Source organism: Borostomias antarcticus, assembly GCF_949987555.1.
Source record: "Borostomias antarcticus genome assembly, chromosome: 20".
Lineage (NCBI taxonomy): Eukaryota > Metazoa > Chordata > Actinopteri > Stomiiformes > Stomiidae > Borostomias > Borostomias antarcticus.
Window position 1 is genome coordinate 13,267,605 of NC_140253.1, and position 12,500 is coordinate 13,280,104.

At 44.0% G+C, this 12,500-nt stretch overlaps 1 protein-coding gene across 1 annotated transcript in view; it reads right to left on the minus strand.

Annotated features, from left to right (window-relative positions):
• The window catches only part of znf827 (zinc finger protein 827), a 93,136-nt gene that overhangs the window by 27,419 nt on the left and 53,217 nt on the right, over positions 1 to 12,500 (minus strand). Inside the window, 1 exon segment of the mRNA XM_084454686.1 lies at positions 4,727 to 4,966. Within this exon segment, the coding sequence (XP_084310812.1) occupies positions 4,727 to 4,966 (240 nt within the window).

Genomic DNA, 12,500 nt, shown 5'->3' on the forward strand with positions numbered 1-12,500 from the left:
ACGCGATTTGATTGGCTAAAAACAAACAATTCCAAAGCTGCACCCGCCCAATGTGATGTAAAACTTTACTAAATACCGTATAGACCTTTATACAAGATCTACGCTACGATCGGCTTGTTGGTGCCTGGAATACTGTGTTCAATATGGCTGAATATTTATCCGATTTTGAGGATATAGAAGATGACTGGAAGCCGATCGTAGAGAATGTGAGCCGCGAGTGTAGCCTACAGACGGAGAATAGCCAGTCTGCGCGCTGCTCTGCGCATGCGTGCTGGAGCAGGTGGGGAAGCTTTATTTAGTTTCTAAAGACGTTTCTAAAGATCATATTACAGATTACAAAACCACAACAAGCCCTCGCTCTATGGAAGGACAACTAGCGATTCATTAAAATAGATTAATGAAAACAACAGCAGAAAATATATTTTTTAGAAGCTGCATTCTCATTGCCCCGTCCGCCGCCATTACATGGATATACTGGCTCGCACTGGATTTTAAATTTCTTCTACATGCCTCCGAATTACACCAAAGTTATCTCTGTGAGTCAAACGTCTTATAATATGCCATAAAGAAGGTCCAGGTTGTCGAAAAAGAGCCTTCTCCTTTAAGACTAATAAAAAAAAAAAAAGATAAAATCTTGTTTTTATGAACGGGTCTTATTGGAAATAATGATAATAAAAACATATTGAATAAGGTTGGCTGTTATTTTCTTTTATGAAAATAAACTATAGCCTATTTGGTTATTTCTAATACGAACTACTGGTAGGCTATCCATCTCACAGTGAAAAATCAACCATGAAGCCTATCTGAGCAAGGCCTAATGAGGTGACAAAATGAGGAAGTCCCAGCTGACTCTAATGTTAAAACCTACCAACAAAATACCACTTCAAGAACCAAAATGGCTTGGAAAATATACAGGAGTGAACAAGCTTATGATTATGGTGCTCTAACTTTAGTTGTGAGTAGGGCTGAAAAATTCTGGGAATATTCAAAGTTGGAAACTTTCCATGGGAATTAACGGGAATTTATGAGAATTAATGGGAATAAACTGGGAATTTTGGGGTTATTTATACCAACTGTATTTACCTCGTCATAAACAGACATAAATATAAACTTTTTGTTTTTTCATAGCAGACATGCAGGCAAACATTTCCAATACAAATTTTAAAAAAAAGTTTTTTGTTTGTTTTAAAAATAAAAATAAAAGTTTTTTTGACTATTTGTGAGTAGAACTTGAATGGATTCTACAGCCATCTTAGTGTGCAGGATGCTAGGAATTAGCTGTGCATGTGATGGAAGAATGCACTGCACATGTTATGGAGGAATGCACTGCACATGTGATGGAGCAATGCACAGTGCAGAGTTGTTTTAACCAACGTTGTTTTTAAATCAGGTTGTTTTAATCAAGATCATGCTGCAAGATCTAGAATTGCATTTTATGTTTTTTTTCTAAACTAGGCTACATTTAGGTTCCCTGTTATAGGGGTCTGAGGTGGTGTAGCGGTCTAATGCATCGTGTTCTGGTGCAGCTGCCCACCGGGGACTGGCGGTCTTGCCAGATCCGAGTATGGCCGGATCCCCGAGGGAGGGGCCTATTGGGAGGGTGGTTAGTTTAATCTTGGCTTGAGGGTTCGTCACACAACAGCAATCCTGTCTGGTGTCGGAGTTACGGTTTACGAGCTGAGAGTCAAGGAGTTGTCTCAACTCTTCGTATTGCCGACTGGCCAGGCTGTGTGACGACACAGTTCTCACAGTCCTCAACAGTTAGTAGGGGGCAATTGGACACGAAGTCAGGGTACAATTGGCTACCATATTGAGTGAAAATGGGACAAAATCCTAAGATAAATGTATGAAATAAAATAATAAAATAAAATAAAAAGTTGTTTAAAGAAAAGCTGTTATAGGCTACAAAAAAGTCAAAATTTCCAAAATTCCCGAGCTTAAAGGCTCTACGAGGAGTTTCAGAAAGCGGAAGTGTTTTCCGCCAAAAAAGACAACATTTCCCATGAGCCTCCTGTTGTAAACCTTAGCTACCTGAGCCGGGTGTTTTGAAGACGGAGCGATGGCCACCGACGAGGTAATTACATAGGTCTTACTAGTAACGTTACTTTTGACAATATATAACGGTCATATTTGCTTGCGCTGTCTCTTGTCAGCGGCGTAGGCTACTGCAGTAAATCATTTCGTCATTCCAAGGAAGTTCTGAACGACCCCAACCACGAAATAATAATCTAAAAATAAACTACATAGAAGAAACGACATTTGTCAAAAATAGACACAAACAATTGTGGGTAATGTATGTACATTAAAATGAGACTGTTTCGTAACCAAAAATAAATGTTTCCAGAAATTTACTGAAGATTTTCCACCCCTTTGCAATCCTAGTTGTAACCTAACAGGCTATTTGGCACTACCTATTGTTGTCCATGTATGATAACATGTAAAAGTGTAAACCCCGAATATAAGACAAAACAAACAGTCTTGGGGTCAATATGGTACATGACCCAACAGACAGGACAGACAGACATTGTGATCCCTGTCTCATCAACAGTACATATTAGTACCAACAAGACAATATTAACAACACCACAACAGTACATATTAGTACCAACGAGACAACATTAACAACAACATAACAGTACATATTAGTACCAACAAGACAATATTAACAACACCACAACAGTACATATTAGTACCAACGAGACAACATTAACAACACCATAACAGTACATATTAGTACCAACAAGACAATATTAACAACACCACAACAGTATTAGTACCAACAAGACAACATTAACAACACAATAAACAATAGTACATATTAGTACCAACGAGACAACATTAACAGCCACTGTAGCTCTGATTGAACATTTAAGCGAGTGGCTGTTCAGGGCACACATTAACTGGCCAGTGTGTGCTACTGTCAGTCCTTCATTCTGGTCTGTCTTTAATTAGCGGTCGTACAACAAGTGAGAAACCCAGGGAGCATGTACGGTTGTCCCCTCTGTGACGTGATGACACACGGAGAGTGCGCTCTTGCGGTTCCGCCTGCCAGAGGGGCTTCCCATATCTCCACCTGCAGCGGCCACGCTACCGGGCCGACGCGCCAGAACCCAGGGTAGGATCACGGCGGTCCCTCGGGCCAGCGCACACACAGAGATGACCTCATCGTCAACCCCCTGCTCCATGGGTGGCATCTTTACCCATGCCCCCCCCCCCCAACACCCAACACCCCCCCCCCCCCCCCCCCCCCCCCCCCAACACTCCGCTCTGCTGCACGGCTCGCCAAGGACAGAGGTCTCTCGGCGTTGCCATGGCGATGCCGCACGGGGGAGAAATGTAAAGGGAGGGGCGTGTGCAGCCAAGTGTGTTTGAGAGAGAGAGAGAGAGAGAGGGAGGAGAGGGGAGGGAGAGAGAGGGGGGAGGGAGAGAGAGAGGAGAGACAGAGGGGAGGGGGAGAGAGAGAGAGGGAGGAGAGGGAAGAGAGAGAGGGGGGAGGGAGAGAGAGAGAGAGGGGGGAGGGAGAGAGAGAGAGAGAGGAAAGGGGAGAGAGAGAGAGGGGGGGAGTGAGAGAGAGGAGAGGGGGAGAGAGAGAGAGGGGGGAGGGAAGGAGAGAGAGAGGGGGGGGAGGGGGAGGAAGAGAGATGGAGAGAGGAGAAAGAAGGAGAGAAGAGAGAAAAGGGGGAGGGAGAGAGAGAAGGGGGGGGAGAGAGAGGGAGAGAGGAGAAAGAGAAGGGGGGTAAAGAGAGAGAGGGAGAGAGGAGAGAGAGAAGGGGGGGATAGAGAGATGGAGAGGGGGGGAAAGGGAAAAAGGGAGAGAATGGGAAAGGGACAGCGAGAGGGAGAGAGGGGGAGGAAAGAGGGAGAAAGGGAGAGAGAGAGAGAAAGGCAGGGCAGTCATTTTGCAGACAGGGCTCTCAGTGGAGGCGTGTGTGAGTGCATAAAGGGGTGCGTGTGTGTATTTTCACAGCACACATTTCTGTCACAATTTAAAGGTGCCTCTGTATGGCATTTAAGTGAGGCAATCAGAGGCTGGTGAGAGGCGGAGACACTGCCCTCCCCGTGACCACACACACACACACGCACACACACACACACACACACACATACATACAGTACACACACACATACAGTAAGCATGCACACACACACACGCACGCACACAAGCACACACACAGACACGCACACACACACACACTAGCCCACACGCACACACATGCGCACACACACACAAGCCCGCAAACACGCACGCACACACAAACACGCGAACACACACACAAGCACGCAAGCACGCACGCATGCACGCGCACACACACACACACACACACACACACACACACACACACACACACACACACACACACACTCTTCTCTGGGGGACAATGGCTTGTACTTCAGAACTATGTCATCATCAGGCAATACAAACAGCTGCCTCTCGCTTCAATGTCGCTCCCAGGGCCAAGCGGGTAGGAAGCGCCCGGCGCGTTCCGTGTCATATCCTCTTTACCGCCGGGCCTCGCGGGGACGGGGAGCAGAAACATATATGTTTTACTGCTAAGTGTCGCACGGGGCCCAAGGTTGACATTCGCACGCCCCAGGGAACGTGCGTGCGCTTGTTCAGACGGCTGCCTGTGTGTGTGTGTGCGTGTGTGTGTGTGCGTGTGTGTGTGTGTGTGTGTGTGCGTGTGTGTGTGTGTGTGCGCGGTCGCTCCGGGGGAACATGGCGTACCTGACAGTTTGAAGAGCAGCTCGGAGGCCATTTTGACTGATATGTCCTGGGAGAAGAGGTCTTTCTGGGGGCGGGCCAGCGCCTCGGGGAGGCCTGCCATTGGCTCGCTCTTCTGGCACGCCCGTAACGCGCCGAAGGCCAGCAGGTGAGAGGGGGGCGGGGCCGGCTCGCTGGGCGGGTCCACGTCCATGGGCTCCGCCTTCACCGCCACCTTCTGGAAGTGGGAGTCCTTGTTGCTCTCTGCGGATTGGACGAGAGGAGGGGTGAGTGACGGGGACAGATCGAGCGGTTCCCGTGACAACCTCAATGCGTTTTTGTCCCAAAGCTGGAAAATCTGCTCATCTCCTCAAAAACAATTTATTCCATGGTTATGGTTTGACCCCTCTTCATCTCTTCACTGACCTCGTCTAAGAACGGTAGAACACAGTGTATGCTGATGGAGAGGAACATCTCTCCTCTACAAAGACAGAAATAGACACGTTTGTTTACCAGACCCTGCACCCTTTCAACAACCTCTTTGCTCTGCGCTCCAACAGAAACTGAACAGAAAAGAACATTCAGGAATGCCACGAATTTCCGGTGATCAACATTCTCTAAATACACGGCCGAAGACGCTGATGAAAACGTGTAGTGTTTATTGGACGCCACGTGTAATCCTTTCTATAATTCCAGGATTGGACGACGACCGATGACCGTACCGCGAGGTCAAAGTAACATTACCTAACGAGCAGAATATGTTCGATACAGCGTTTCCCCCAGGAGGGCAGCGGAAGGGATGAATGCTTGTGTAATCATGGAGCCTACAGCTGTTACATGAAACTGGTCATCTTCCCGTGGATCTAGCGGTGAGTAAAATCAACCCGATGTCAAGAGGTCGACGTTAGGCTTGCCGCGGTCGTCGTTGTTACCGGTGTTCCTCTGTGTTTTTGCCGAGGCGTTACTCTAACACCGCCACACCGTTGTTTTCCGCCCGCACCGTCGCTTTACCTATTTAGTTCATTTTCGCGTATCAGCACCCGCTCATCAAATAACAAAAAACAACATTCTCTTTTGATGTGGTGTGATGTAAATGTTTGTAAAATAGACTAAGCGTGTTGTCAATACTTTGGTCCGACTAGGACCAGCATATCAGCGTCAGGCTACTATGAAACAAGAGTCTGCCTCTCCACACGCAGCAAAATCGCAGAGGTGAGGAGAAGAGAAGAGAAGAGCTGCCAGTTGAGAGCGAGCGCTGTCAGCCTACTCCGTTTACAACGTGAGGGGAGTGGGTGGTTGTTTGTTAAACTAGAAGGGCTTTATCGATTGTTTTTTTTAATGGTAAATGGACTTTTATCCAAAGGGCTTTACAACGAAGGCTTCTCGTTCACCCATTCACACTCTCTCTCACACACACACACACACACACACACAAACACACACACACACACACCAATGGCGGCAGCTGCCATGCAAGGTGCTAGCCGCTCATCGGGAGCAATTTGGGGTTCAGTGTGTTTGCCCAAGGACACTTTGACGTGTCATCAGCAGGAGCCGATTCGAACCACCAACCCTACGATCATCATCACAGACGACTCGCTCTACCTCCTGAGCTACAGCTGCCCCAGTATACAAAGAATGTATGTATAATGTCACTTTTGCAGTGACGTTTTAGCCTACAGGGGGTACCTCCAAATTACTGACTATTTACGTAAGCCTATAGAGCAGCGGTCTCAAACTCAAATGGAATTGCACTGCTGGCATCGTCAACTAGGAGGGCCTCTTCAATGTCAACTCCAACTACTACTAACTATAAGAAAGTGCAATATTTCTGAAAATGTCATTTTTCATTTCCATAACTAGACTCACAAGTCAGTCTCTAAATGATATCATAATCATACAAATTGAAACTGGTTTCTATACATTTTAATATATTTTAACAGTTAGTGCTAATCTTTTTTCCTTACTTTTATTTTATCTTAAATAGCCTACATTTGTACTTTATTCTGTTTTAGCTGCTAGACGCATCACTACTGTACCTTCCCTGGGCCTGTACTTGCATTTATTAAAGTTGAATAACTTTAATTTGTTTCCATTTCTTGCCAGACACTTGAATATATTTGGAGGCTACTACTCTATTTCTTGCCAGGCACTTATCTTGAAAGACTGAGACGTTCGCCCTCTCAACTGTGGCTCGTTTTTCCCTCTCGTCTTCCTATGACACTGTTCTCCATGTTTAGTAATGAATAGCTCCTGACATTATATTCCTTTAGAACGGCAACTTGTTTCCTGCATATCAGGCAGGTAGCATTTCCATTGAACTCCACAAAAAATACTGCAATGTCCATCTTTCTTGAAACTGTCTGTGTTCCTAACGTTAGTTAACCATGAAAACGGCCTCTCGGTGGCGAGCTGCATTCCGTTCATAGTTTCAGTTTTGTTTATTTGATTAAGAGGGACAACATACATTAATAAACACATTGTGTAAATGCACCCAAATGGCTAGTTTCCGTCGGCAGTCCCCCTGCCAGGAATTAAAAGGCCGACCTGCAATGGTCAAATTGGTACACAGTGGTTAAAATCAACACAGTACACACAACATTCAGGGACAGTACACCATGAATCACATGGGACAGCACGAACAGTACACAACATTCAGAGACTACAGAGTGTCTATAGAGTGTTTCTTGAAGGTGTGGTATGAGGTAGAGTCTCTTATGTGTTTGATAGTGGAGAAGCCAGTTTTTCATGTGTTTCTTGAAGGTGTGGTATGAGGTAGTCTCTTATGTGTTGTGGGACTGTGTTCCACTCGTGTGCAGTAGTGTATGAAAAAAACAGATTGACCAAACAGATTTTTTCTGAAGGGGATTTGGCAGTCACCTCTCGATGGCCCTCTTGTCGAACCCATGGTGGATGAAGGGAAACTAACTACGCTGGTGAGTGGAGGGGAGGCCTGAACCGTGACGGATCTTGTACATGAGACAACAGTTCATACATTGGACAAGATTATCCCATTTTAAGAGATTGTGTTTTTTAAGTATACTGCAGTGGTGGAATCTTCTGGGTTTTTTATCGAGAATTTTGATAGTTTGTTTATATAAGGATATGACAGGACTTAGAGTTTGCATTTGACCAGGTAGGTAGACAGTAACCGATGTGGGACAGGAGGAGAGAAAAGAAGTACATTCTTGCCGCTTCTGTAGACGTATGGTTTCTGAGATGACGGACGTTGGCCAGGGTGAATCTGAGGTTCTTGCACACAACGTGACCTTTAAATATGAGGTTGCTGTCGATCAGAATTCCAATATATTTGTATTCTTGTACTACCTCCACTCTTTCCCCTGAGATAAACACCTTGGGTTCATAGTCGTGTGCGGATTGATTGCACCTGTGACTGTATGCAGCATTCACCTCGCAAGCTGCGCACAATAACAGCATTCCCCCCCCATGTTTGAGCGACTTGAATTTCACATTGGAGGCCTGCCTGCCGGCGCCGTGTACAAGGAATGATTTTGCGGGCCGGATTACATTATATTTCTGACATCATGTCCCGGGCCGGATGGAGGGGTGGGGTGGGCCGCAAATGGCCCGCGGGCCAAGAGTTTGAGTCCCCTGATCAAGAGTGCTTAATTTCTTGATCCTGTTTTAATTGTGCCATGACCATCACATATGATGTTTGTCAATTTAAACATAATTTTGCAAGTCAAGAAAGTCGCAGTTTGTCGCAATACTGTAAAACAGTTATTCCAGAGCAAGTATAAAATTATTAAAATAGGTGAAAATCATTATAAGTCTGGCCATGTTGAGAGCTGCAGGAATGCGAAAAGAGAGTTAAGTCAGTTCTGTAAGAGCTGGCATGCGAGATCGGCTTTACATGGTTTTGGCAAGTGTTAAACCAGTGTAATGTCGGCTAGCTAATATTAGCTAACTTGCAAGTTAACCGAGATTAGTAACATTTATGTTTTAAATTGACAAACATCATATGTGATCATGTGGTCATGGCACAATTCAATCGGGATCAAGAAATACGTTTTCTCATGCCGTTCACTACTATTCCTATTTTTTCTGATTTAAGGTCCCATGGCAGTTTTCTCTTCCTGCTTCCTCTTAGGCACTCTATTATGTCAACTAGTAGGCCAGACGTAGTCAGCTCAGGTGCCTATGCAAGCCGTCATCCGTCTGATTCACAACCACCGAGGTGTGGCTGTTGCCATGTAGTTCTGGCTAAAAATACTTCTGAAGAAAAGGTTATCTTTAACTTATTTTTCTTTGTCTTGAGGGTCACATAAGCTGTGTTCGAAACCGTTCCCTAAATAGTGCACTATACAGTGTGTCCGGCATTTTTTTTTCCTAGTGTTTGAATTCTCAGCGGTTAATTTCATAACTATATAGTCCACTACAAAATAACCACAACTCACAGCGATTTCTAAAGAACAAAAGATGTACAGGGGTACCCTACAATTTCTCCACTATACCACAATGCAACGCTGTCATGTTTTACCGAAGGAGAAGACGTGAAGAAGAAGATGGAAGCTATCGGTGGCTAAAGCAGTTAGCCAACGTTACAATGATTCTTGTAGCTGTTTTGACTTCTAACCCGTGAGTTTGAGTTCGCCACCGTTTATGCCTGAGAAACCGAAATTTAACCAACAGCAGCAATGTAGCTACAAGAATCATCGTTGTAACATTAGCTAGCTTTAGCCACTGACAGCTACTGTTATGTTATTGAAGCTGCTGCCTTAGTCGTGAGCTATTACTGTCTTTATTGTGCAACTTAACAGTTTGCTATGAGCTGGCAGACAGCACCATAGTTGACAAAACCATACTTGCACATCATTAGAATTTCAACCATTTATTTGGGATTGAACATTAAAAACTGAACATGGAAACTGAATACTACCTGACATTTCAACTTGCTGCCATCAGTGCCTGGTTTGTTTACGTGACACTGGGCACGTACTGCTAGCTTGTTTACGTGACACTGGGCACGTACTGCTTGGTTTGTTTACGTGACACTGGGCACGTACTGCTTGGTTTGTTTACGTGACTCTGGGCACGTACTGCTCAGTGCCTGGTTTGTTTACGTGACTCTGGGCACGTACTGCTCAGTGCCTGGTTTGTTTACGTGACACTGGGCCCGTACTGCTCAGTGCCTGGTTTGTTTACGTGACACTGGGCACGTACTGCTCAGTGCCTGGTTTGTTTACGTGACACTGGGCCCGTACTGCTCAGTGCCTGGTTTGTTTACGTGACACTGGGCACGTACTGCTGGCTTGCGTCCATGAAGATCCTACAACGCAAATAGTTCACTACATGGGGAACACTACAGAGGGAATAGTGAGTGAGTGAATGAGTGAACGGTATCGAACACAGCTAGTGTGAGTGACCCAACCTGTCAACCATGTGCTGACTTGCCAACTACTGTTTCCATAGCAACTAGATGCGTTTGACTTATTTTTTACTATGTCATTTGTTCAGTGTTGCGATAAGGACTCAGAAGTGTGGGACAGGCACATTTAGAGGAATAAATCATAAATGAGCAGTAAACAAAAATATTTTTATTATGGTGTAAAGTAATATGTATATGAAACAATTTAATTTAAAATAATGTATGATTTTTTTTTATTTTACCTTATGTATCTCAACATTGAGACCCCAGTTGTGCGACAAAACCAAATGTGGTGTTTGGACCCAGAAAATGCTTCATAAATGTTATTAAATCACATTATTTAGTAATTTTTTTTTCATGTCAACATGTGTAATAACACTGTATATATGTATCAAGCTTCATATGACAATTGATAATTTAAACATAAATTCAAAATCTCATCGCTGGGACTTAAAAATGCCCAGAGTTGCAGAAACAACCATAAATGTTACTCTCGGTCCTGTGCTTCTTTAGAAGTGCTTTAATACAAATTACAAATACATAACTGCTCAAAGTAAGGGAAAGCTCTTACTTTAAAGATCAAACTAACTAGACGGTGTTACCGTTAATACCGGTGTTGTCATGGGTTAATTAGTCGGTAGGAAAAATCCACACCATGGCCTCCCTAGTAGATATCACCGGAGTCCTCTCAGTCTACTGAATCTAGCTATCTGCTTTTCAGCAGTTTGGAGTCCATTATTGTTGTTATAGGTACGGGGGATAACCGTCCATTGACGGCCATTCAGTTGGTTCAATACATTTCCCCATTCATTCACGGACGTTTTGATACCTGCATCTCAGCTCCTGGGGTAACTGTGCAGTGGCTAGAACTGCACTTAATGACTATTTGTCTAACAATTAATCTAGCGATTCTTTTTTTTCAATTAGCCGATTAATCTAACGACTAATTTAATGATAATTGTAACCATAACTTTTTTATTTCTCAGTTAATAGAACACCTAATTTACCCCAAATAAACAAAAAATATGTCTCTTCTATATTTTATTCAATCATCTCTTAAAAACAAAAAAATGTTTCAAATTTGCAGCCAAACTATTTAGCTGGATTGGTTTAAATACAAACCCATGTTTGTATAATTTGAACTCTGTGTGGGTAGGGTGACCAGATTTTCAAATGTTGCTTAACTGGTAATTACTTACTGTTTGACGGGCGCAGCCATCTTACTTCTTTACGGTGCGTAAACACACTTTTTGCAAGTCAACATATTTATGTAGTCGATGACGTGGACAAGTCACCCCAGCCCTAGACGTAGCAAGTGCATTTTGAATGGGCATACATCTTAAAGCTAATCTTATCTACAGATCAATAGTTAGTTGTTCAGCTGCTGTATTGGAGCTGCTCAAAAACTTCCAGTCAGAACAACTCTACTGTGGAATTTCAGAATAAAGGCCTTTCAATGTGCACTAAGGTGTTCTACTCAGAATACTATTAAAACAAAGCGGTCTGTTTCCATTCAATAATTCCACTCCAGATACCTTCTAGAGGACCCCAGGTAGACGCAACTGTGTCATGGAATGTGCATTTTAAACGAGCGTAAATCTTAAAGCTAAATCTGATCTACAGTAGTCAGATCAATTCACCGGAGGTGATGATTTGAATGGTGAATTTTATCTGATTCGATTCTGAGTGGGTCACAGATTTACTCACTGGTATTTGATAGATAGATAGATAGATAGATAGATAGATAGATAGATAGATAGATAGATAGATAGATAGATAGATAGATAGATAGATAGATAGATAGATAGATAGATAGATAGATAGATAGATAGATAGATAGATAGATGTACAGGTTGGTAGGTAGGTAGATAGAGTAGACAGATAAATAGATTGACAGGTAGATAGATAGATAGATAGATAGATAGATAGATAGATAGATAGATAGATAGATAGATAGATAGATAGATAGATAGATAGATAGATAGATAGATAGATAGAATGTGCAAAACAAACCAGAGAGGTCCCACGGACACTGTGCACTAACGGCATTCAAAAACACACATAATGCAGACTGATAACAGGCTTCCAGAGTGTCTGCTTTTAAAGCCATCCAGAGCTGGTCGTCATCACGATTACCAAGCTGAGAGGGCATGACCGGGGCACGCACTCATGCACCGGGGGGGGGGGGGGTCTGGGGGCTGGGGGGGGTTATGGCGTAGGGCAGATGGTGCAGGTTCCCTTCAGCGCAGGGGGAAGGATGCAAACGACATGAAATATGAAACAGGCCGTGGAGAACTCGTCAGGAAAACAGGAAAGTGGGTCTGTCTGAGGTGATTGAAGTTATTCATTCAGATTCTCCCGCTCTCCAGTGCAGGGGATTCCTGGCTGTGCTGATAGTGGGTAGTGTTT